Raw genomic sequence first — 27,050 nt, forward strand, 5'->3', positions numbered from 1 at the left:
TCCAGTGGTGAATCCAGGGCACCCACTTTTATTCTCATCCAAGGTAAGCCAGTTGTGCAGCTGCTTGGGCACACAATGAAAAGTTGGAACCGTTTTCTCCTGTTCCTAAGAAGTAACTGGCAACACCAGTACCACAGCCTTGCCTGTGCCCACAGCCCTGGATCTTCCTTAGGAAATGGAACAGGCTGCAGGGCTGTATCAAGGAAGCATTCAGGCCAAAGCAGGCAGGGCTGTTTGCCATGCACCACCATCACCATGAGGCAGAGTCTGCAGTTCTGTGTCAGACACCCCTGCTCCTGCCACAGCTTCGGCAAGCAAGAGAGGCTGTGGCTGGCTAGTGAGCACAACAGGGCTGCATCACTTCCAAGTACTCCAAAGAAATCATCCAGCTTTCATATTTTGTAAAAATTCTGAACAGCAGTTACAACATAAACAGCAGCACGTAGCAAATCAAACTGAAATACATACTGTGTTCAGACTCCAGGTTGGCTTTAATGGCAGACTGTCTTCAAGTACAGCAAGTATTTCTGCTCTGACCACTGCTGCATTTATAAAGAAATTGTTTTCTAATTATCTGTAAGTTAACATAAAACAACTTTTAAAGACTGCATGACAGAATCCTGTGGGACTATCTAACCTTAGGCAACTGTAGTTGCATTTAGTAAAAAAAACCACACAGCAGTGTCTTGTCTAGAAAGTCAACAGGTAAACTGAAGAGCTTATCACTGCTTAACATGGGTCAGCTAGTAGCCTCAGGTTAAAAAAAAAAAAACAGAAAACCAAAACCAAACCAAAACACAGGTTTCCCCCCTATCATTTACTCCCTTTCCATTTCCACACTTAATTACAGTAATAAGTATTTCTTAGACTGCATCTCCAAAGCATAAGCCATTTTGTATCTCCTAACTGGCCTGTAAAACTGTTCTGACAAATCCAAACTGAGTATTTACTTTCAAGTAGCAGTTCATTAAGTTTCATAAAATCTTTGATTTAAAGTCAGAAAATAAAATTTCCTACCACCTGGCACTCATGTAAAATACACATGAAGCCAAATACCTCCATCTAAAGAGTTTAAAAAAGTCCCTTTTGTCTGTAGGATCCAGACCTCAGTGCATCATTTCAAAACCCTAAAACCACCTTCTCCTCCTTGCCCTGGTATTCAAGTAGGGAAATTCAAAGTGAGGAAGTAAGCAAAGGACCTTGAAGAAAAAGAGAGGCTGCAGTAACACAATAAGGAAATTCTCTGACCAGTTCAAGCAGTTCATTACTCCATGCACATACACTTGCAGCAGTCTGATTCACCTTTACATTATGGATACAGCTAAATTAAGTCCAGTGCAAGAGAGCATTTGAGGTTTCTGTAGTCTTGTGCAGCCCTACCCTAGAGTCAGCACTATATAGAACTAGCTGAAGTTGAAAGTTAAGACTTTAAAAATAAACACTATTAAAAAAAGAGCCAAATGTTCTGTGACAACATGCAGAATTTGACTAACCCATGCTGCCTCAGGGCATTGCATGCACATGAGCTGAAACAACCTCTCCGTGCACACCCATGCCTAGTGCAGGTTAGCTGCTTCGTGTGAAAAACTGAATCTAAGGACATGCTCTAAAAACACACCACAAATTGCCTTTTAGCCTTCCAGGAGCTTACATGACTTTCACTTCATACAGATTGATCAATCTTAAAATTTTTACTGTTTAACACAAAACTGAAACAATGGGCTTGAGAAAAGAAAGCTTCTCAAATCAATCACATATACATCTATTTTATAGCTATCTGCCTAGTTCCTCCCAAAGTTAGCCTGAAAAACAGTAAAATCTACACAAAGTTTTATTGCAATCATACAAGGGATACATCACGGGTCAAATACAACAAATACTATGATGCAATTTTACATTTATTAAACTACAGTTCAAAGCACAAATTTACACATTCTAAATACACTAAAACATCTAATGAAGTCACACTGGTCTCCCACTGACATTTGATATATCTGGGCGAAAGACAATAACTTTACAAGACTTTTCTAACAGGAATCCTTAGTATAAAAACTGTGTACTTGTATGTAAACTGTTGAAGAACCCAAGTGATGGGTTTCCATCTCCACTAAGTCATCCATTTTGTTGCATATTTAACGCTCAGGGGTTGAATGAACTTGATTTTAAATTTGGACACCATTATCTAACCCTCCCACCCCCCACTGAATTGTAGCTGTAGCTTGTTTTGCCTGGTCCCCATTACTATTACTATTTTTTCAAGTTTTGAAGAGAATGAATTGAATTCAAGATTGTTCCATTTCTTCCACATTGGAATGTTGACCAGACAAACTACAGACTTGCAACTGCAGGTCTAAATGAAGCGTTAATGCCTGTTTAAGCTGCAGTGGAAAAGCGTTCTTCCGAGCTCAGCTGAATGCACGAAGGCACAAAGAAGAAGTTCTTCATCAATGTGTCTGAAGCAATTCCAGCATCTTGCATCTCATCCCTACAGCAGAAAAGGTCAAGAGATGTAACAGCATGTTTTCAGGTTCAATTTTCCTTCAGAAACCAGCACAGCATTTGAGGCCTGTTACTCCTACACGGCTTGGCCCCAGCTCAGCAGAAGGGAGCCCAGCTGTGCCAGTGCCTGGCACACACAGAAATGCTGCCACTCTCCAAGGGTGGGAGCACAAGGCCCTGCCTCGGCCCAGGAATGAGTCACCACACTCTCCATCACCAGGAGAGCACGGCTGCCCTTCCCACCCATTATGGCACAAAAACTGTACACAAGCTGCAGTTACTTGTATTAGGAAAGCTCAAAGGTTGATACTAAATAGCTTTTGTTAGGCCAATAAAGACTTTACAACTGCCACTGAACTCAGGTGAGATCAGTCAGGTATTTTGCTTTCTTTTGTCACCCCCTAAAGCAAAGAAGGCATTTTATCACAGATCTCAGTTTAATCTCAGCAGTCAGACAAGAGACAAAAAAAAAAAAATCCACAAACTAAAGAGGCACATTCTTCTATTTGCCACTGAATGTAACTTATAAGTGTACACTCCTGAAGGAAGCAAAAGCAACCTTGCCACTATCGAGATAGTTTTCTTACCAGTCACTGAAAGACATCATGTAGTAAATCAGTGGCCTCTGATAGTCGTTAAAGGTAGACTGTTCACCTAAGGTACCAGAACCCATATTGTCAAAGATCAGCCAATCTCCAACGCTCAACTCGGGAAGAAGACAGTTTTCCACAATTTGATCAAGCTCATCACAGGATGGACCCCAAAGGCTGCTTGCAAACAGAGGCTCATCTTCCTTGTATTTCTGCATGGAAATGATTGAGTCAATTAAGACTTCAGTTTATTCAATAAGACAATTTTCAAATATACAGAAGGTTAATTCAATAAATAATATGCAATTATGTACACGTATCAAGTGTTAAATATATATTCGATGGACAAGGATAGTAAGGACTACCTCTGAAGAATAGGAGGACTCACCTTGTGAACCTCTGGGATAGTATTCAGTTTCTCAGACAATTTACTTGCAAAAGAACCATAAACACCATCATTTATGTAATATGTAAATACCGGTTCATCATCATTCCTGGTTTGCTCCACTGGAAATAAAAAAAGAAGTTGTCTTGCATGCATGTTTTGTCATAAGTAGTTCTTTTGCAATCTAACTTAGTCTTTTTGCAATCTGACTTAAATCAGCTGCTTTCTCCTGATAAAGGGGTTCCATATATACTGGAAGGGGAGAATTACAAGCAGAGTAATCTGTATGAGACCAGATTATAAATTGAGTTATAACATTGTGAGGCTTAATAAAATTAATACTCTCAGTAATAGCCACTCCTAAGAATATAGATCCAGAGAAGTAGCTTGCTCTGTGACATGATTTTTATGTTCTAATACAGAACCTCCTAACATACCATCTGTGACACATCCAGTACAGGCTTAACCTAGTAAGGATACAAGAAGTGCCACATAAAAGGAACGGTGAGATACACAGATAACACATGGTCAGAAGCCAAAAGGCATGTTACAGTGCAAGAATTAGGGGATGCACAAATATATATACAAAGTCTGGTCTAGTCTATCCCAACTAATAGTGGGCAACTACCTGTACTGATTTGTAACACAAAACAAATCCAACCCTTACCTCCAGAAGGAAGAAGTTTATCATACTCAACAGTCTTCTTTGCAATGACATTCACTGCCAGTGTAAATGCAGATGAAACATAATAACATCCAGGCTCTGCAATCACATTAACACCAGATTCCTTAGGAAAGTAGACATCCAGCAATGGCCTGATGACATGATTAACCTAGGAAATTGAAGTCAGAGGTAAGACCAATAAATTGAGCTTATGGATGTATCACACACACACTTCCAATCAGCAACGGGTCTAGTCAGCACACCAAATGCTTACTCTGGTCTTCTGTTCTCTGAGAAATGCCTTTACCAGAGGTCAACAATTTATAAAAAAAAAGTTATGCAAGAAAACTGGTCATTCTGCTAAACACTGAAGATGGAGAACCATGAGTCTGAGTACTACACAGTCTCTCTTCACAACCAAAGTTCAAGTTGTAGTACCCTCAAGACTGCACCAGTAAATTTCAATGCCCATGCAACACAACAGATCATGTAAAATTATATATGAGCCCACAAGAACAGGCAAAGGGCCTTTTTGTGATCAGTTCTGAATACTGTCATATTTGAAACATAATTACTTAATACTACTGTTCATATCTTAAGATAAATATTTGAAGAACAACATATTTCAGACAAGCAACAGAAGCACTAGAATTGATAGAAAAGCCCCGACTGCTGTTGTTAACCCCTCACTACATAACTTTCACTGTCCTGAATTAATGGAATCTGTGTTTAAGACAACATAACAGTATAAACTGGGTATCCCGTTTTACATGCCACTTCATACTAAAGATCCCATTTAGGCCAAATCAGAGGCCAGCCAAATCAAGACCTTTAGCTTTCAGTTCTAAAGCAAAGTACTGGAAGTTTTCATCCAGTGGCAATAGGGTTTATGATCCAAAGCACGCTAAGGCACCCCGGCCCAAACCATGCAAGAGTCACCAGCTGGACAACAACACTCAAAGAAACCCTTGAATTACTACTGCTAGGGTTGCTTCAGAATGCTAATTTAATCTCTAACACACTTAAATCAGCATTCACCCAGGATGAACAAAGTAATGATCACCTCCAAAATAACTGATTACACTATCCATGATCAAGAATACAATCCCAACTAGTGGGATCTTGAGTCTAACATGGAACTTAAACTATATTTCAGCTATCAATTCAAGCTGCAGTCTGAAGGTTAAACACTTCAATTTCTTCAAAAGTAAGAGTTTCAACTTCCAACACATTGCATACCTCTTCCAGCTGAAGTTCTGAACCTGTGAAGCCTCCACCAATATCCAACATGTTCATCTTAAAGCCAAATTCTTCCTAAAATGGATAGGCAGAAGGTAAGTACATGAACAATTGTAAATGCAAAAAATATTATGTTGCTCCTGTGGTTGTTTTCTGTGTATTTAAACTTTTGAAAATATTTCTCTGAGCACATCTAATGAGGGAGTAAGGGCATAATACAGCTCCATTAAAGGTAGTAAAGCCTTGAGACGTCAATAGAGGATGGTTACACAGTTCTCTGCAAGTCCCACAGCAATATCAACTCCCATATCTTGTGGCTTTTGTTATATTCAGACAGTATTTGCTGAACAGGTGGTGCATTCTGACAAGACAGTTTTAGGATTTCACAAATTTTGTGACAAAACCATTACAGTGAATTTGCACAAAGATCAGCAAGATTCTCAATTTTATTGCCCACACATGTTACCAGCCACAGCTAAGGCAGTGCAGTAATAAAAGAGTAAAAAGACTTGCAATCGACTCTGCTTAGTTTACAAACACGGATGCCAGCATACAATTGCTCAATTTCAATGTAACCTAATAGGATCAGTTGTGTATTTACAGGACTGAGATCTGAATATCAGAAAGCCTTGACTCAAAGTGGGAGACTAAATAGCATGCAAGGCTACTGCCTGTCAGTGGGACAGTATTCATGACCATAATTAGGACAAAGTTGGTTTTACCTCTACCACATATCACAAAGGAGTATTTGGACCCTTACTAGAAGTTCCATCTGCAATGATTTATTTTGGACAGAATGTAGTTGGTTTGTTAGTATGACTGGACTAGAATGGATCATCTACTACAGCAATTGCCTGTGTGTATAGATTTACTTACAGCCATGTCAAACACACACCGAGCATCAGATATAGCATGAATGTACGTTTGCAGATCCTTACAAGTGCCTGAAACATGAAATCTGAAAGAAATAAAAAACACAGTAAATACACTGAACCATGCAGCTTTCAGACCTAGCAAGTTGTTTCACCATATAAAACAGCAACAGAAACAATTCATTCCCCAGTATCTCAAAACAAGCTTAAATGATAACACAGCAACTGTGCTAAGATTAAGCTCAGACCAACACTGCCTTCTATTTCATTGGATTTGTACTTGAGAATTGTTTTCCTCTAAATCCTAAGAATGTCCCACAATATTTTCATCTTTGAGAAACAGCAGATTTACTGAATTTTTCAGTCTTCAGTATCAAAGTGGCTAGAAGTTGCTCTTCACTAAGTGCTAAAGCTGCAGAGAAGTATTGATGCCTACCATAAGCTCCTGAATACTCTCTTGTTCCTAAGACTCAAGTACTGCCATAGTTACTGCCAAGTTAGTCACTGAGGTGTTAAAACAAATGCCAGCATTCCCATGGGCTTCCTCAAAAGGCATGTGGTCAACTGGTTCTAGACAGACCTAGATACACACACCTAAGCCAGGGTTCTCTACTCCAAGTCTACTCCTTTAATGAATGCCATTTTGAGACAAAGGTCACTTTCCAAACTTACTTGCATGAACCCACATGTGGATTTTAAAATTATTTGAATAAAGATAATGCACCAGAGCCATATGATTTTTATAAAAGCTGATTAAGACATCATACAAAGAAGAATTTTCAGTAGTCTCTTATTTTTAAAGAAATGTGCAGTTTATGTTTTAACATCCATTTCAAACACATACACAACATTTGTGGTTTAAATCATCAAAATCTGGCTTAACCTTTTTTTATTGTCTTGATGACCCATTTATTTCTTTGGTTGCTTGTGCATGCATTTTTTTCTCCCGTATAGTAAAATATCCATCAAGATTCCAATTAAAATACCACAGATCATTTGTACATAATTGGAGCTCTAGGATTCATTCCTACCACCTGCAAGTCAAAAACTTATGAGTCTTTTGTCTTGACATGATCAAAAAGTGACATACAACCTTAACTCTTACAAAGTCTGACCCCATGCTCATCTTGTTCAAACTATCCAACCTATTTCATGCTGTACTAGCACTTCTGTTATGATGTTTATTGCTGGAATACAAATCAAGTTACCACAGAAGTTCAAGAGTACAGTTAGAGAATAGGAGAGGCTTCCAAACTTAGTTTTCATGCTGACAGAAGGATTTATGATACTTCATTTCATATTGTTTTGATGTCTCTAATAGTTACTTTGTTTCATACTAGTTTGTGCTTGCAAGGAAAAGCTCATTATTCTAAATTGATGTGATATTGTTTGTGTGGGGGTTTTGTTGATTTTTTTTTTTAAACCCTGTAAAATAGTGTCACTGGGGTGAAAATTATTTTCTATTTTACATCTTAAGTACATCATACAAATATCTGCTCAGCCAGCAGAGGACAATGAAGTTACTCACTTGACACCAACTATTTGGACTCCCAGCTCCTTAGCACATTCCATGAGATGCCTACAGTTCTTCAGGGTGGTGCCAAACTTCATATTCATCTCCTCACCAGCAGTAATGTCTTCTGTGGCAATGTGCAGTAAGAGCCTAAGAGAAGGGGAAGATGATTTGGGCAGTTGGTTTACATCATCAGCACATGTGAAGCCTGAAGACTGTCAGAAGTGTGTTGATTATGTTGTCAATACTCCAGCTCCATCGATGGATGAATCAAGGCAACCTAATAATAACCATCCTGTACAGAGAAAAAACTAGCAATTAGGGGCTAAAACATGGAGCCAACAAGGACAAGGGATTTCGAAATGCAGCAACTAAGACTCTTGTAGCAGCAAGAGTGTTGAGTGCTGTAATAAAAAATAACGTTACCTTCTAATAAAGTGTAGTTCCTCATAAAATCATTAAGACTAATATGATTTTTTCCATCTCTGTCCTCCTCCCAGCCCATAGGCTCCCCTTCAGTCAGACATGTATCAGATTTAGTTAAACTCAGCATTCAGAGAACACCAGGCTGAAAGCACACCCTGGCTATATCACATAAATTCTGGCTGAGCACATGGACTCAGGATGAGGGGGCAGGGTGGTCAGTCCATTCCCTGCCCCTTCTTCCAGGGCACTGTAGAGCAGAGATGCAGCAAGTACCATCTCTTACACTCTTATACAGTGGAACATCCTCTTCTCTCTGGGCAAAGCCTCATTTTGGCTAGGTCTGGCAAACTGCAGTACCAATGCTGACCTTTCTCTATGTTTAAGTAACACTTGAGGGGCAAAGGCACAGTCACAGCCAAACCTCCAGAGACATACCCCCAAATCTCCCAAATTCAAACTGCTGTCCACTGAGAAAGTCACAACCCCACAAGATCAGTTATTTAGTCATGCAGTAAACTAAACAGAGGTGGTATCATGACACACATGCAGACTGGACAGAGCACAGTGCAGTTAACCAGGACGGGGAGTGTAAATGAGTGGAAGAAACTCTGCACCCAGAGTGAAACAGCTCTTTACAAGACAGGCAACAAACAGAACTCAGCCTAGCCACTACAGTTGGCCTAACATCTATCATGACTTCTACAAGTACTTTCTAAATGTTTCATGGTGTGTTTAAAATGCATTTTATAAAGAACAAAAAGTCCTAAGTTCTCACACAGCCTGCCCTGCAATCCCTGTTAATTGATATTATTTCGTCTTGAGAAACTGACAAGCATCTCATTTCCTGCTTCTTCACTAGCACAGAAAATTCTGTTCACAAATCTGTAGTCAGACAATATTTTGTGAATCATTTGGAAAAATGTGCTAGCTGTAGCAAAAAATTGCAAAAAGTCAAACTCTTTAAAATGTAATAGAAAAATTCAAATCCATACTATGATTTGTAACCTCATGTTAAGATTAGTCAAAACCTCTCCTTAAAAACATCAATGTTAAATTTATTGATGAATTGTTATAGCAGCATTTTAAATGAATTAAGATATTTTTTGAGCAAAACCAACTAAATCTGACTTCTAGAAATCTAGCAGGATTCTTTTTCCTAGGTTTCAGCCAGCCAGAGCAGGGCTACAGGGTGATGTGTGTGTTTAGAGTTTGGTTTTACTTTTAATTGTCAAGGAAGCATTGATACTTACAATACCTTTGCCTCTACCTAAATTCTCAGGACACCAAAAAGCTCAGCAGGTAAAACTTTACCTGGTTAAATCTTAAAGATATAATACAGAAAAACAATACCTAAGCACTCCTTCCTGACATTTCTCATCTTAAAAAAACCCAATTGCAATCATTTGAGTTGCTAAGTCTTACAAAGGCAGAAACATCAGTTATAAAAAGAGACATTTGTCCCCAATACTGAGTTTAGTGCAAAGTTACACACATTTTCAGAAAATGAGAAGAATCACATCTTCCTAAATATGATTTCCTCTGCCAAAACATGCTGGCTTCATCTATGCAAACAACCCAGCTCTAGCAACCACAGATAGGAAAAACAAGGCTATACACAGTGGCTTTGACTTTTTAAATTATGCCAAGGAAAAGAAAAAAATCCTGTCACTTGAGTATCTACATTAAAATGACCTTAATAAGGTAATTGTAATAAAATGACAGGGGAAAAAAAAAAAATCTATCCAGTAGAGTGAGATCATGTATCTGAAAAATTTAGACATGAAAATACAGTTCTTTAGTAGAACTTTAGTTTCTTGCCCTTGGTAAACAGGAACTTTTGCAAATATTAGACAATGGGATCCTTGAAAAGAGGTGAAGAGTTTATATGGTTTTTCTCTAGTTCATGTTAGTCTTTCATCCTGCTCCCTGATTTACAATTTCTCTGGCCCAAGAAAAAATCTGCATCCTAACTTCTCTTGCTGTGGATGCTATGACAGACAAGATCTTTCTTAAAGAGGTTGTTAGAATCATGGAAATGAATCAACATAAAAACTAGCTCTAAAAGCCACCAGTGAATAACTGGTAAAACACTAATGATTTAACAGTCAGCTTTAGCATTGCCAAGGCTTTCAAACCCACTAAGTATAGCAGGGCAAGCAGCTTCAGAGAAATTTATCATACATAACATTTTTGCACAGAAATTTCTCTCCAGTATGCAAAGCACAGAGACCTCCACGAGGATAAAGTGTAATCACCAGCAACACCAATATTAAATCTTGTAGTCTTGAACAAACAAAAAACCTGTCTCAAATACCACCACCATCCCCCTAAAAATCACCCAAAACAAAAAAAGCCACAGTTTTGGGAGAAGACATCATACATTAATAATGACTGTTCAGAACAAAGGAATTTGTAAAGCAAGTCAGGAATTCAGTTTCTCCAACTACATTTATGGAAAGCTATACCTTTAATCACTGCAAAGCACTGTAACATTCACTTAGGCTCTGATTCTGTATTTCTTAAAGGCATAGCCCAAAGCTAAAGCATTCATATGTGAGGGATGTGATGTTAAATGACATGAGTACCTATCAGTCCAAGAGACCATTATACACACTGGCAGCAATAAAATTGCCATATTTAAGAGCTCTTCTTTCTTTTAGGCTTATCAGCCTTGATCACTTTTCTACAGAAAGCAGCTGAGCTAGTACCTAAGTGACTGAAAATAGAACTGAACTCAAATTTCTCAGTGTTTTAATCATGTGGAAGTTCCTGCAGGTGTATTTAATAGACTGTACCCAAACCCCAGATTGGTTCCAATGCACATGGTCATTCACTGGTAGCTCAGCCCTGACTTCAGCCAGAGCCACTAAAATCCAAAACCAGAACTCCCTGAAAGATAACACTGAAGCCAAAACAAAGCATGAGGAAGATGTATTTGCAGATGACGAAATGCCAGGCTTTGTTGTCCTACAAGGCTTCTGAATTCTAATCATTGAAACCTTTACATTAAGATTGCCCTAAAAAAATCACTTTCTTCCAGACCAATGGCCACTGTATTAGGAAACCAAAACTCATTAGGAAAAGATGCAAAGAAGTTTCTTTCAAAGGAAAGAGAAGGAACAGATACAAGTGATTTGTACTAAAGAAACCATGTACTTTGCCTGCAACTCAAACCACCCAGAATACAGGCAAATTAAGTTTCCCCCACATTTAAAGCAAAACCAGAATTTTGACACTTACTTGGCATTTGGATGGTTACGTGAAATTTTCTTCAGCTCAATATCATTGTCACAAGTCATGATGTTTATCCCAGCCTTTGCTGCATACTTGATCTGAGAGGCTTGCTTGCAAGGATTTGTGTATATGATGTTTTCAGGAGAAATGCCCAGGTCTTGTACCAATGCCATTTCAGACTGAAAAACAGGAGCATACCAGAGTTTGACAAAGCACACTGCACCATCTTTCCTAAATTTTTATTAGATGTGCTCTACTACTACACTAAAGAGAAAACTTATCTACTCCTTCTAGGGCAGAAGTACAGATTTTCAACAGCCAGTTACAAATGAGTTTACAGTTCAAATTTTATTTATAATCGTGGCACTTAACACCAAAGAGATGAATTTAAACCAGCAGACATATGAAAGAAAATCAGGCACACAGGCAAGAAACTTACTTTACTGGAACATGCAAAACCAACACCAAGAGTTCCCAGAATTTCAAGTACACCTGGAGTAGAATTGCATTTTACAGGATAAAATGGCTTTATTGGTGCCATCACGTTCTGCCATTGTATGTTATTCCTTACAAGCTTTCCAAGATCACCAACATAAAATGCCTTTTTTCCAGTCTGCAAAAGGAAGAATAGGAAAATAAAATGTCTGAAATTGTAGGTTTGCTTTCAAAACAAACAACCCAAAGTCTTAAAGAACTATGTACCTTTTTTACCCTGCTCTTAACTTTTAAATTTGACCTTGAACAATATTTTTCTGTTCACCTAGCAATTTGAACTAGATTTAAAAAATTCAAGGGAATACCTACCACTTCAGAGATATTATGAATGCTATTGACAATATTCTGAGATGCCAAATGCCGATTTTATCCAAAAATACAGATTAAGTTATACATTTCTTTCAACTTTTTATTTTCAGAGGTCTGCAGCTATTTATAGGAAGATGATCCACTGGGATGAAAGCTTCCACAGTCTCAATGTAATTTATATCTTATTATACAAGGAATAAAATCCAATGGACTAACATTATTTTAACATCCAGCTAATAGCTTGTTTCTCTGAAAATTTGTCTGATGGTATTTTAGTTCAGGAAGTCAAGTTTGAGACTGTTCTCCACATCTTGTGAAGAATGAAGTTCAAAAGGAATTTTAAGAACTAGACTCCATGTTACAGGTGACAATCAAGTACATAATCTTTAAGAAAATGCACAGACTTTTCTGGAACTGTTAAGTTCCCTTTGCACATCTGTTACAACATAGTCTTTCTCAATATCAGGTCATGACATGGGTGTAGTGAATCAAAATGCAAACAGATCATTCCAGATTTGTTCATAATGTGCACTCAGTAAAACTACTGTTAGTGAATGACCTGCTGTAAATCAATTAAAAACCATCACAAAATACATGATGGATCTGAATGGAGATTGTACATCAAATGTTAATTCTAGCACCTGACTTTCACAGATATGAAACTCTATATGTTGTGGCTTATTTTATACAAAGTCTTTATTTCTGTTTAAAAAACACAAATAGAAATTCCATCGGGTGGAAGCATACTGACCCCCTGTACGGGTCACCAGCAGGAATGGGATCTGGAGCTTTAGATCCATGGCACAGGCCTCTACCCCTTGAGCTAAAGGAGTAAATGAAAGCAGCAGGAGGCAGCTATCCTCTGTGAGCCAGCCAGTGGTTGGAGACATGACATGTTGCCAGTAGTTTACCTATTTATTTGCTAGACAGAAAAAGAATATTAGGAATCAGGATTTGGGAGTCCTACACCTGAGCTCAGAAGGCCATGGAATTTAGCTATTTGCTGTACTATAGTTGATCACTTGCACATGAATATTAGTTCTGATAAACCAAGGGCAAAGTGAGTAACTCAGGTATGGCATATGAAGAATAAAAAAAGTTTCATTAAACAAATCTTGTAAAGTTTGCTCTTTCTACAGCTTTGTCTACTGAACAAAAGCTACATCTTCCTGCCTCCTCCTAAGAAATGAGTGAAGCCTTATTCAAAAAATGACTATTGTATACACAGAATTATTCAAGCTTCTTTCCAGTTGGCTGTTAAACTTCCATAGCTTTTACACCAGTTTGTCTTAAAAGATAGCACTTCACAATGTGCTTGTACCAGAGTTTCCAGCGGGGAGAAAGGTAACAGGAAGATGTATGAATATAAACCATGATGGCCCACAGAAAACTTAAACATGGCTTTAAACTGGCTCAACATACATATCTGTCAGAACTCTGTCATATTTTCAGGGAAAGAACAACAACAAAAAGGCTCTAAATTAATATATCCACTAGCACAATTTCAGGTGCTTGATCTAAGCCCCATTGCTAATAAAATCTCATGAAACAATGAGATGGGAGTCTGTAATTACATCAGACAGACTACTTTCCTGCTAGCCACACTCAGGGAGGTAAAATTTTCCCAACAGAATTCTGCCCAAAGCAAGAAAACAGTAAAGAAGCAGAATTAGAAGAAGAAGCTACTTTATAAGGTGAGTGAGGGCTTAGTTCCTCTATTGCTGTCAGCTTATCAGCTCTAAAATACTTTGACCTAGTTTGAAGACATAGGGAACTAAATCAAAATATCTGGAAAACAAACTTACATGAGTATGTTCATAAATACAGTTGTCAATAACATCTGCAAGAGTTGCTCCTTCATCCAACAGGCCAATGGAGTAATTTGCATCCTCAAGAAATCCTTTCATCTCAGCCGTATTCCACAAAGCCGACAGTCATAAACCAAGAAACACAAGGGATGGGCTTCCAAGCCTTATATCCGGGTCCTTAAATTATGCAACAAACTGTACAAAGAAAACACGTGTCAATAGAAAAAGACTCACAAAGCATACTATGCTGCTATTTAAAAGTCAGCTTTCTACACCTGATGTCCTACAAACAGTAACATGCCCTCTACAAAAACCAAAGATGTTTTTATTCTGCTCAACTACATTTGTCAGAGATATGGATAGAACAATTCTACTGAAGTCAAGAATAAAATAGAAGCTGGGTACTTTAAATCTGACACTAACTTCCAGAAACAACTAATGCAAGGCTGTTCTTGAGAAGAATTCCAGACTGTATGCACACTGATCTGCACTGAGTTTATGCCAACTATGAAAATACTGCAAGTGCAGCAAAATTGCACAAATGCCTCAGCTCAGTTCTCAAGTACAGCATCTTAAGCAATGCTAGCCTTCAAATGTGCAACTGGAAGACTGCCTGTAATAGAAAACTTGTAGCTTATTGATTAAATGTTAGCAGCGATAGTTGTGTTAACATTCTAGTTTGATGCTAATTTGTAACCACTGCATTTACAAGTCCTATTTATTAGACATTTGTTATTCTGTTCATAACGTTACCTACAACACTTAAAAATGTTAATTGCAATAGAGGTTGATAAAAAGAAGCCAGTAGACTGGAAGTAATTTTAAAAGTGATAATTTTAGTATGTAGAATCGTTATTGAAATAAACTAAGACTTACAGTAACTTTATTTGCATCTTGCTTGTCCTCACATCTTCACTGCAAATTAACTTAGTAGTTTATACACAGTGTTTTCCAAAAGAACCTTAATCAACACAGTCCAAACACTGAAAACACTGTTAAATACACAGTCTTAGAATGCAGATTGACTATTTAATCACAAGTAAAAATCAGCAGACAGCAGAAATTACCAACAGCTGACTATATACCTTCATTTGCTTTCCTTGATGAATAGAACAATCTGCAGTTCACATTCCATGAGAGTTGTGGGATCTTGTTTAAAAGCATCTTATTAGCTTATATCAACCCACTGATCACACTTTTCTTTCAACTGTCATCTTTTTGCCTAGCACAAGATTGATCAAAACCAGACAGCTAACTATATTCCTTCTCTACATGAAGACCTAAGACTTTTTTAATCTCTCAACAAAAGCTGCATAGGACTGGTAAAAAAAGTGATGGCTGTTTTCTAAAGCCACCTGCACTTAAATTTACAATAGCAGAATCATTTTTCTAATTACAAGTGTTTATAGAAACCACACATTAGAGCTGAAAGCCAAAAATAAAAGGACTATAAAAGTAAGATAATTTTGGCTTCAAATCATCACAGGGCCATGGTATTAACTCTCTCATGTTTCATCCACCACCTCCATACAGTAAAAAAAAAAAAAAATACACAATTTGCAACATTGGTTTGGTTAATGTTGTCAATAACATGAACAAAGTTACTTTGCTGTAGTTTAACATTACTACAACTAAGCAGCAGTTGCTCCTGCTTGTCATTATGCCAAATAATAGCAAAGGAGCCAGAATGGCTTTTTACATGCTTTCTGCACAACTCAAACATGCCCCCTATGTTTGTAACAAGAGGAATTTACTGCCAGGTGAACTAACTCAGTGGCAGCAAGAATATTCAGCTCTGTTCAGAAGCTGAATGATAAAGACAAGTGCACTGGGTAAGAAGTATTCGTCTCACACCTATATAGCGAGTCCTATGATTATTTAAGGGAATCCCGAAGATCCAAAACAATCATTGAAGAGCAAGATAATTATCACATTGATGAAAGGATTTAATTAGTCATAAAAACAATGACTAGGTGGTAGACTATAGTAACCAGAAAAGTCTTTAGTCAGTCATATCTCAGTACAAGACTAACAGATAAAATGCCTTAAAAAAAATACCACCACTGAACAAAAGAAGCTTGTGAACTAAGTTTGCCTTAGAATCAGTCCAACAAAGATGAGCACCACAGTCATCTTCATAAAATATCCATGGTTTTCAGAGGCAGAGGACCAAAAAGATTGAGTTATCTTCCCCCTCCACCCCAAAAAAATGCTGGCATCAGCATTTTACTGAAATTTTTTTAAAGGAATGACTGTATATACCAAGGGCACTATTTAGCTAGATTTCAACATTTTGGTTGAGGTTTTTTTTTCATGCTACAAGCCACTTCCTGCACTCTAAAGCATGCAGACAGTCAAGAGTCCCTTCCATTCCAGATCCACCCTACTGGAAGGTCTCAGCACACCCACTGAAACCAGCCACAGCCCTGAACAGAGTTTTAGACTCACCAGACACACACAGCTAATTGCTTGGATCTTAAATTTCAAAGGAAGCAGATCAATCTAACCAAGTCTTCTCTTTGAGTGTGGATGTTCATCCGAGTGGAGTAGATTTACACTAGTTCTTTAGTACTCTTAAAAGAAAGGCTTTTTTCCATAGTTAATGACTCTGATGTCTATAGCTTTCAGACAGATGGTATAAAAGAATACTTTCCTTCAAAAGCTGCCCTTTTAATTTTGGGGAGACTTGGTTCAAGTAAAGCATGGGGAAAGGACTCTATATCACCAACTCCTCAAAGCCACCACCAACAAAAAGAAAATTATCTAGTAAGTTAGTTTTAATGAAGACTATTTCCTAAATAATTGTTTTTATAATTTAATTTATAATTTAAATTATAATTAAGATTATTTCCCTTGTCTCCTGTTAATTTATCAAAAAGCATCTTATGATCGAGAGACTGGGACCACAAGGTCCCATGTATGCTAGTACAGATTCAATGACACAAATTGCAACAAACCATAAACAAACTGATTAACCTCTCCTAGGCTGCTAAACAGTGATTGCTTTTTCTAAGCACATCCAAGACATAGAAGCTTTTCCACTTAAATTATCTGGTAGGAAAAAAAAAAAGCTAACATTTGTTTTGACTACTGTCCAATTTCCCCTTTTTTGAATAAATTACCTCTCCTCAGTCTTGACAGGAAGAATATCCTACAAAGAAAAAACAAGTTCCTAGAAACACTGCTGCAGCACCACTACAAGATTAAGAGAGAAACATTTCTTTAAGGGTTAATCCCTTACAGTAGGATTTGGGACACTGCTGTCACCTTATTCTGTCCTGACTAGTTCCCTCCTGAGGGGGGAGGAGCAGTGATAAAATTTGCAGAAGGAAATCTAAGGGATGGTTTAGTACTTTTTTTTTTACATCTGTCAGATGAGTCAGAAATCATTACAGTACAGAGTTCACTCCTTGCTGGAAATGCTGACTTGCTGCAAGTCATTATTTGACAGACTTGGTGTGGTAACACCACCCATTTTCACACCTGAAATGTTAGTCTGCACAATGCTCCAGGACATATATTTTAAGTCAAACAAAAGCTGTCAAGTGGTATGAGACTTCTACATAGGCATGTAATTGCTTTCTTTGAAGTAAGCCTTACATCCTCAGGCTCTTTACAGTTCAACACAATGACTTCCCAGATGAAGAACTCTAAGATAAAAAGTGTACATATTTAAACACTGCAATTACTGCAGACATCTGGAAAAAAATATTAAAATTCCCTGAACAGTCTAAGCGCATGCTTCTCATATGTATGCATCCATAGCACAATTTTCATTTTTTTTCTTTACACTGTCTGAACTACGTATTGCTTGGCCTAAGAAAAGAACTTTAAAAACTCCAAACACCTATAGGTTTGGTTCTTTCATTAGAAACTTCTTCTGCAAAAAAGTCTCTGCAAACAAAACGGGCTCCAAAGAATGCCTTTCAACCACATCTTATTAAACAAAAGTATGACATAATAATTATGCAAAAATCATAATGGGCTAAAAATACATTATCTCATTCTTTGCAATACTGGGTCTTCAAGGGTAACAAATAAAAAAAATAAACATTTTGTCACTGGCAATACAGTACAGGTATACTAGCAAAGTATATCTATTTTTTATATATATACTCATTATATGCGAGTCCTCTGTTTCCAGTGCAGGAAATATCTATTTATAATGAGAGTATCTTTAAAAAAATATTGCAAGACACCATTTCACTAACTCACATCACTGTAATTCAGTTAGCTGAATCCAGGCACTGATCAACTGATGGAAATGCTGAAACAGGTGTCTTTTTTTGCATTACTCAAGTTACCTTGCAGTACAAATCCACTGAGGGTCATAAGTAGGGTACCTGCACAGCTTTGGTGAGTTGCATCCTACTCTATTCTCTCAGTACTATTTCACACAGTTAAGCGAGCAACGTAGAAAGAACAATTCTGCTGAAGCAAGCAACGGGGTAGATACTGAAAAAACAATTCCCACCCAACATCTTCTACAGGAACAATAACCTCCTCCTGCTTTCTTGGAGCTTGAATGCATTATTCAGACCCCGTAAGCTCCCGAAGAGCAATATTCTTTGGTAAGCTAAGTGCATGTGTACTTCCGTGGTACCAGACCAGCACTTCTCTTTTACAACAGTGCAGTCACTTCCCTATCCTATCTACTTACTAGCTCAGTGCTAGTATTTGGCCTCTCCACTGCTCCCTAAGACTCCCAACCCTCCTGCTCCTCAACTACCACCAGCTCCATTTACACCAAGTCATGAAGGCTTTCAAAGTTAGACCATGCAAATAGCTACTGCTTCCACTTGGCATAGACAGGGATTGTTAATACATCAGACTTCCATTGCTAATTCCCATCATTTCTGATCAACCAGATGTGGCAATAAATAGAAGAGATTTTAAAGGAGCAAGACTTCAGGCCATGGTTGCCAGACTGCTCAGGGAGTGAGAGCTTGAAGAGCAGATGGAACTAAACCCCAAGTCTTCCTCTGGCCAGCATAACACCAGGAAAAAGTGAGATGGAGAAAACTGTAAAAAGGAAGAGCGTTTAATGGAAACGTAAGTACACCTTCAGACACAAGATTTTTATTTTAGCTCCACTGGAACATTGACACATAACATTACAGTTGTATTTAAAAGTTCATTTGACCTTTTTCCCATTAAATCACTTTGCAACTTGAACAAGACTCAAAGTACCAATTAGCTCTCTAACTTGTGTCTTAGCTGCATTTGAGGCAATGACCTGTGCTTCAGCTACAGATTTCCTGGCAAACACTACTGCTACTTACATCACCACTACATTCAATACCAAAATACTTTTATTTGTCTAGAGTATTGCTGAACATGTAATAGATCCAACCTCAAAATAAACACACATTATCTGAATATTCAGCTGCAAATAAAGCAAATCCAGTGGCATTTCCATTCTAGGGCAACCTATACCTTGCATCATTTTTCACAGCATAGGTGTCTATCAGTTAGAGAAGGAATATCTTAAAGAAAGTACCAGAACAGTCTTCACATCAAGAGTAAGAACTTCTGTCACAGCCAAAGTTCTCTTCAGAACAGTTTTAGAAATTAAGATCCATGTATAGTACCTTAAGATTTTATACCTCATTCACTCCTGTCTAACGATTCTTCTGTCTTTCTTTGCTTTTTACTACCTTACTTTATTCCTTTTGAAGTGCAAAATGTCATGCAAGAGTTCTAGCCACATAAAAGAGCAAACCAAAACTTAAACTGAATAGGAGAAGCAATTTTCTCAGCTATTTTGCTTATAAAAACCACACTTAAACCATAACACTGATATTCAGAAAATTCTCAGTGTTAACAGAACTCACTTGAATAGAGCATTCATATATGCAGTTAATTCAGCAACTTTCAAACAAAACAAAAAACATAACCTCTAGAAATAAAGCCAGAAGTCATGATAAACCAAGTTCATCCTGTGCCTTAGCAATTGTGGTATTTTCAAAGAACAAGTTTATCTACATTAAGTACCTTATTAGGAGGCATACTCACACAACTGGCATTTGGAATCTTTGTGGTCTTTAAAAAGTACCTGGCTTAAATACAGTAAAATGTACTTAACCATTTGCAAGTTCTACATTAAAAAGCATTATATAATTTATAGGTACTAAGCCAAACAAAAATGCCTTCAGCTAGACAGGAAAAAAGTAATACTGGACAAGTACTGTATAAAGTAGGCTTAAATACATTTGTAATATCTGACTTAAGACTATTGTTAAAAACCACATAAAACTGTTTTAAGTTAACAGAACACGATAACCACACACATTTCAGTTTTCTGTGCTCCTTCAGATCAGCTAAGCACATTCATTTGTTTTCCATTATCATGGTCTTGTTTTCCTTTAATAACTATTTGCCACTTCAGAATATAAAGGCATTTATAATTGGTACACATTTTCCATCCAACATTACATTCCACATTCTACTGGAACCCCACTACAACTATTTGTGGAAGTGGATAGTAATTAGCAAATAATGGAGACAGGCATTTGGGAAGGCACACCCTTCATGATCAGCCTTAGTTACCGTTTACAACAGCAAATTTTAACTATTTTAGTATAAACTACTCTAAGAAATTTTACAGTACTCAGCAAGTCATGAGTTAACAGTCATGCAGTCCAATTCATGACTTCAGAATTATCACAGAGACTGAAGTTACAGCATCTTATTTCAGGATTTCTGCAGCCAACACCCCTAATTCAGGAAAGTAGCTCTATTTACCAAGTTTACTGCAGAACTTCATCAGATAATTGTACTGAGAAAGGTGTTAGATGAGTAAAATTTTTAGTTGCCCTCACCACTCTGAACACAAGGCCTATATAATTTTGATAATCTACACCCAGACAGTTATCTTCCTTATCAAAAACCCAATATAAGCTGTATTTTTGGAAGTGTTTATCCTCCTGCATACAGATGAAGAGAGACTTACATGGACAAGTTAGGAGATGGAACCCTACTATCATCAGCTAGGTTCCCAAGGTGGCTCAGCGTTGAAGTCGAACTGCTCTCTATAAAGCACTTCTCCTAAGCCCTCTGGATAGTTGTAAACTTGATCAGAGATTTTGCCCTGCAGGGAGAAAAATGCACACAAAAATAAATTTCATAGCCAGAACAGAATAAAAGCTTTATCATAAAACATGTAAGAAGTGCCTTTTCAGTAGTGTTTTTAAGGAGGCTTGCAACAACCCACCATGAAAGTTTATAATCACAAACATCTAGTTTTCAAGAGTTAATATAAACTCTGAGCCAGAACAAGTCAGACGTACAAAGAACTGCTAAAACACATGAAACTGCTTATTTGTACTTATCTTTCAGAGACTGAATGGGAAGATTTTCAAAACTAATGGCAAAGAGGTCTACATGATCCTGCTGTAGGGTAGTATGGCTTAATACTGGACTACTCTCACAGAAGCATTTTTAACCCTGTAACCACTGCGTTCTTCCCCTCCCCACTTCCTTTCTATTTTAGAATTCCCTTGCCACGTTCCTTCTCCCTCTGCTGTGAATGAACACGGCATGTGGGTGAAAAAGCTATGTGGGTGAAAAATAGTGCTTTATATAGTGAAACTGAACACCACACAGACAAATCCAGAAATGAGCAAAACAGGAAAAACAAAGAAACTTATGCTTGCCTTCAGGAATGAGGAAACATTCCAGCTGGCCCTTAAAGACTATTACACATATCACTAAAGCAGCATTTTAAAGTACGAGGCTAGCTTAGTCGAGGTAATCAAACACACAAACCAGTACATCGAACATAAAAGCAGTCAAGGAAACATTTATTAGCCCTGTTGAGAAGTTATTCCTCCTAAAAGCAACAATTTTCATGGAATTAAATACACTACCAAACTGCTCAGGTGTAAACCCAACATACAAAAAAGTTTCTACAAATTCTCGCACGAAACACGGAATGTACATACCTGTTGTAAAAATAAACCTTTGCTACTTACGTTATTTAAGTAAGACTACATGGGCTTACTACAAAAGCCTGACTTCTGGGAATCACCCAACACAAAAGATCATTTTCACACCCGTATTAGTTAAACTCCTGAAATGTACTTTTCCACTTATTCTTGCTATTGGCACACTAAACTAGCACACTATAAACAAGTGCATAACACACAGAGGCAATGCAACTTGAGGGTAACTGTTTCACAGCAACTCCCACAGAGCAATCCCCACAGCTTTACCACATAAATTAGCATTTACAAGCATGCAACATTAAAAACAAACCTCAATGCTTCAAAACCGAGATATTACGGATTTCTGCCAGCTAGAATTAATGTATATGTATTATATTTAACCTTACCCTTTTCTTCCACCGAAGCAAGAAGTCAGTAACATTTAGTTCCACACACAACGGTTTTACAAAAGGAAGGTGTTGCCAGCATTTAAAATCAACTAGTAGTTACACTATTTCCTACTGCTGTTCTTATTATACTCAAGAATTCATACAAATTTCCCAGTGATAGGAATTCAGTTTACCTTCCTAGCCAACCAAGTCATTAAACAAGTGCTTCTAGGGAGAGCACATAACCTTCAGTGGAAAACTTAAAAGGCAATGCTTCAACCAAATATCACCTGCAGTATTATGCCAGTAAATATTCGCACATGTCCCAAAGAGGAAAGTTTACAGTGAAAGTTCCTGTGGAGCAGGAAGGAAGCCTGATAATTTTCTGTAGCAACAGCCAACTCTGAGCTGTGCAGAGTTGTCTTTCAGAACTTCTTTTAAGTGAGATTTATTTATCTAAAGTATCTACACAAACATATACAAAATAGTCTGACTACTCTCTTTTGTGTAGCTTTGCCACTTCTAAACATTCAGAGGAAAATGGTACAATTTGAGCCTTTCCAATAACAGTCATTTTAGTCTACTTTAACCAGCAGAAAGAGAGATTTTTTTGGCTGCAGAGTGCCAGAGCTGGGCTACCATTTTAAGTCGAAGTGTATTAGATGTCCATAACCCAGACATGGGTTTGTATGGGCAAACCCACTTTTACAAAAATTGCACATGTTATTAAGCACAATGAAGCATTCCTTGTTTAAGGGTTTAAAGTAGGTATAAAAGTATTCCTCGCTAAGCAGCAAACTTTGAGTTGTGGGAATAGTCAGCAAGGTAGCTCTGACTTTTAATATTCAAGTGACACCTATATGCATGTGTTTATAATCTGTTGGTATGCTCTACTAGCAGGTTCCTGAAGTTTGACTACATCTCAAGCAGTCACAACTCACCTGAGGACCCAAATCACCTCCCAGTTGCCCACAGCACATAGTTTTGTGAGAACACCTGCATCCCTGCAGCAAGCCCTATGAGTGCCCAGCAGGGCTGGGCTTCTTCCAGCTCACTGGCTCCCCTCACCTCCCCATGTGTGATGCCAACAGGCCAATAAAACCAGGCATCAATCCAGTCTCTCAAAATAATTTAAATACACTGCATCTGTTTCTGAGAAGAGGCTCTTTAGTGGCTTGAGCTTAAATATCCATTAACCAAACGCTAAAAATCTAGAATTATAATGACCTTGCACATTCATTCTGAGTGACAGACTCAAAGGCACCAAAGTTACTCTGGTTCACATAAAAACCTAGGTATTTTTGAGTTACAGTAAGCCTCTTCCAGATCAGGGAGAGAACAATGTGGCAAGGAGAGGGGAGCAGGTCCTGAAGGAAGCACAGGTCCCTGAGGAGTCCTCCCATGAAATACACTCTCGCTCCTTCCCTGTATCAACAGTATTTAGAGCTGAAATTTACCATTATACCCAAATTAGCGCACTACACGACTAAGCCTCGCTTTCAGGAAGGGACAGTCTTAATTCTCTTCCAGAGCACTCTGTCTCCCCTTTAATTTGGAGAGATGGAATCATTTCCAGCAGCATTGCTGCAATCACACACCTGCACCAGCCTTCCAGGGAGCAGTGAGAAGCACAAGCTGCGGGTCGAGGGCCAGGCTGCAGTGCTGAAAGGCAGTAATCCTGCCTCTTGCCTCCAGTAAAACGGTGCCACAGGAGAAACATTGCCACAGCTGTTCACTACCAAACAACACCCTCCCCCTCCCAAAGACCCTCCCTTTTCTGGGGTTTAACAGCGTTCCCTGGAGCTCAATGCCCAGCGGGAGGGATGGGGGAGAACACCGGATGGCTGTCTGTCTGCCGGGGGTCTTGGCCTACAGGAGGCAGAGAAGGGAGCTCACCACAGCCAGAGGCACACGGGGAAGGGGCTGCCTTGTCACAGGCATCAGCCACAGCAGCATTGTTCACACGGTGACAGGAAGGAAAGAACTAGACTGGACCAGTCCAGACTGGAACAAACCCCTCCTACCATCACCATTATTCACAACCCCCACCTCTCCCCCAGCACCACTGCCTCCCACGTTTATCCAAGGAAGAATAGCGGGCAAGTGCAGTCTTCAGAGGCAAAAATCCGGCAGCCAGGGAGGGCAGAAGAAGTGGGGCAGGACTACACCCCCACCCACTTGCACACAACAGACCCCATCACGTATCTGATTAATGGTAGGCAGATCTACGCTGTTTTATTGGACTTCACGCTGTGTTTTCATTCTGGGCGACTATAACCGACTGGGACTACACAATTGTATCCTGGTTAGTCAGCGGAGGCTGCTGCAGAGGTCTGAAACGCAGTGCTTCTCCTGCCTACAGACACAAGGGAGCTGTGCAGGATTTTGTACTGCAGGAGATGCACTTCAGAAAGGCTCACTTTCTTCTCTCTTCACCGCAACCAGGTAACCCCCAGCACTCACAGCCATCTCCATGAGCTCATGACTGAAAAAGACCTGCAGTGCTGTCCAGGACCCAGCCATAACAGCATCCTCTTCAGCCACACCACGGTCCTGCACTTGCACCGTCCCACTTATGCATGCATGGGCCTGCTCGCTCACCGTGCCTTCAGCTCCCCTACCACCAGGAACAGACACCTCTACGGATCTCTAACCACTGTAACTCTGTTCATCTCCTACCAAACAGGGAAAGGCACCGCAGCCAACACACATGCACTCCGGATACCTCAAAAGCAAGGCGCACGCACTTTACACACACGAATTCAGCTGGCAGCTGAGCAGGAACCAGACTCTCTACTCCATACTTTCCAAAAGCCACTAGTACACCCGTGACCAAATGGGCCACAATATGCTGGCAGAGGCAGCCAAGCCAAGAAGGTTGAGCTCAACTAAGAGATATCCAAAAGGGCCGGCGGTACCAAACCTGCTACTGCTACACTAAGGGTCTGTCCAAGGCGGGGTAAAGGGTGCGCCGCTCAGATGACCAGGGAACTGCTCCTCGGGCAAAGGGAGGGGACTGCTAACTTGAGGGAAGGGCTCCCTTCCCACACGCCGGGTACCCCACGGCCCTCCTGCGTGAAGGCAGTCCCGGAAAGCGACACTTGCGCAATGCCCTTACAACTCGTGCGTTGCTCTGACAGCCGGCGCTGCCATCCCGCTCCTCGGCGTGGCCCTTGATCACCATGCCGAGAGGGAAGGTGAGGGGCTGCTCGGGCAGGCGCAGCTCAGGTGAGGGGAAAGCGGAGCATGGCAGCGGGAGCCCGGATGGATAATCACGCTCACAGAAGCACAACATGGCCCCTGAGAAGCAGGCACGGAGACGCCGCGGCCATGCCACCAGCACTTCTCCAGCCTCTGCCCCCGTCAGGCTGCCCAGGGCCGGAGCCTGTCACACTGCTGCCCCCGGGGGCTCGGGGCAGCTCACAGTGTGTGGGTCACACGTGGAAAGGGAGCCTGCAGCACCCGCGCCGCAGCCTGTGCTCCCAGCCCGGGCAGCTGACACAGGACACTGGGCAAACCCCTCTCCTGCGGGGTCCAGGCAAGGACGCCCCTCGCCCCTAGGCAGGGGATCTCGCCCTGCGAGAGGCATCAGCGCCCGGTGGGCGCGGGTCTCCAGCGGCGGGCACTGCTCCGGCTGTGAGGGGGAAGACACCGTACAGCCCCCCTCCGCAGGAATCCGCCATGTTAGGGCGGCCGCCGAGCCCCCGCTGCCCGCGGAACCGGCGGCCCCGCCGCCCTTCCGCGTCCAGGAGACTGCGGGAGAAGGGGACCGGCAGCACCGCCGCAGCGTTCACCCCGGTGCCCGGCCTCTGCTCCCGCCCCGTCACCGCTCACACGCAGCGCTGTCCGCCATGTTAGCGCGGCGGCCGTTGACCCTCCGCCCGCCGCCGCCGCCACCCTCCCGGGTGCGGGGGTCCCGCTGCCCGCCCGCTCGGCCCCCGCACTGCGGCCCCGCGCCGCCCGGCGCGCAGGGGGACAGGGGGAGCTCCGGCTCTGACTCATTCCGCCGCTCTCCATCTGCCGCCGCCGGTGGCAGCCGGTCTCGCCCCACGCCGCCGGGCGGAGAAAGGGCAGCGGGAGGAACCGGCCCCATCCCCAAACCTCCCCGGCAGTCACCGCCACGGTACTGCCCGCCGGATGCCCCTCCGCCCTTTCGGGCACCTCGACCACCGCTCTCCGTCCTTCCCTGCACTGCCCTGAGCCCCAGGCCCCGGGCAGGGGGAAGCCTCTATCGCTCCCGCCCGCCGCCGGTGACCACCGACACCCCCGCTTCGGAGCTTGGGGTGGGCGTCGCCACTGCTCCCCTCCCTCCCGCCACCCCCTCATGGGCGGCGAGACCCCCAGGACCCCCGCGCCAGTACTCACGTGAGATAACGGCCCGAAAGATTTGGTAAATCGTCTTCTCTTTTTAGGCGGAATTTTTAAAGAGGGATGTGGGAACCTACAGCAGAAATACAGGCGGCGGCAGTGGCGCCTTCCAGGGCCATAGGCTGCGGGGGCGGCCGGCGGGGAAAGCGCAGCGCAGCGCTGGGACCAGAGGGCACAGGCAGAGAGAGACAGAGCCGGAGCGGGCCGGGGGCTGCGGCAGAGCGGGCGGAGGCGGGAGCGTGGCCGGTGAGCTGCGAGCGAGCGAGCGGAGACACGGGGCGAGAAGAAGGGGCCGTCGCCGGCAGCGCTTTTATAGAGCGGGCGGGCGGGCGGG

General features: G+C 40.9%; 1 protein-coding gene across 3 annotated transcripts; it reads right to left on the reverse strand.

The window, feature by feature from the left end:
- Positions 1-27,050, reverse strand: AZIN1 (antizyme inhibitor 1). Of its 3 annotated transcripts, XM_088155218.1 has the most exons (13): positions 26,714-27,005; positions 20,987-21,124; positions 14,032-14,229; positions 12,978-13,148; positions 11,862-12,035; positions 11,429-11,601; positions 7,778-7,912; positions 6,254-6,335; positions 5,378-5,452; positions 4,142-4,307; positions 3,478-3,596; positions 3,087-3,301; positions 1-2,485 (listed from the first exon to the last, which is right to left on the reverse strand). In XM_088155218.1, exons 5-13 carry the CDS (start codon positions 11,961-11,963, stop codon positions 2,374-2,376), a joined length of 1,179 nt encoding a protein of 392 aa, XP_088011344.1. In that variant the 5' UTR covers positions 11,964-12,035; positions 12,978-13,148; positions 14,032-14,229; positions 20,987-21,124; positions 26,714-27,005; the 3' UTR covers positions 1-2,373. The 3 variants fall into 3 exon arrangements, with proteins under 3 accessions (XP_088011344.1, XP_014734850.1, XP_088011350.1); XM_014879364.2 differs by lacking the exon at positions 12,978-13,148 and having other exon boundaries at positions 26,714-27,050; XM_088155224.1 differs by lacking the exon at positions 12,978-13,148 and having other exon boundaries at positions 7,778-8,057; positions 26,714-27,032.

This window comes from Sturnus vulgaris, chromosome 1, assembly GCF_052056855.1.
Source record: "Sturnus vulgaris isolate bStuVul1 chromosome 1, bStuVul1.hap1, whole genome shotgun sequence".
NCBI lineage: Eukaryota > Metazoa > Chordata > Aves > Passeriformes > Sturnidae > Sturnus > Sturnus vulgaris.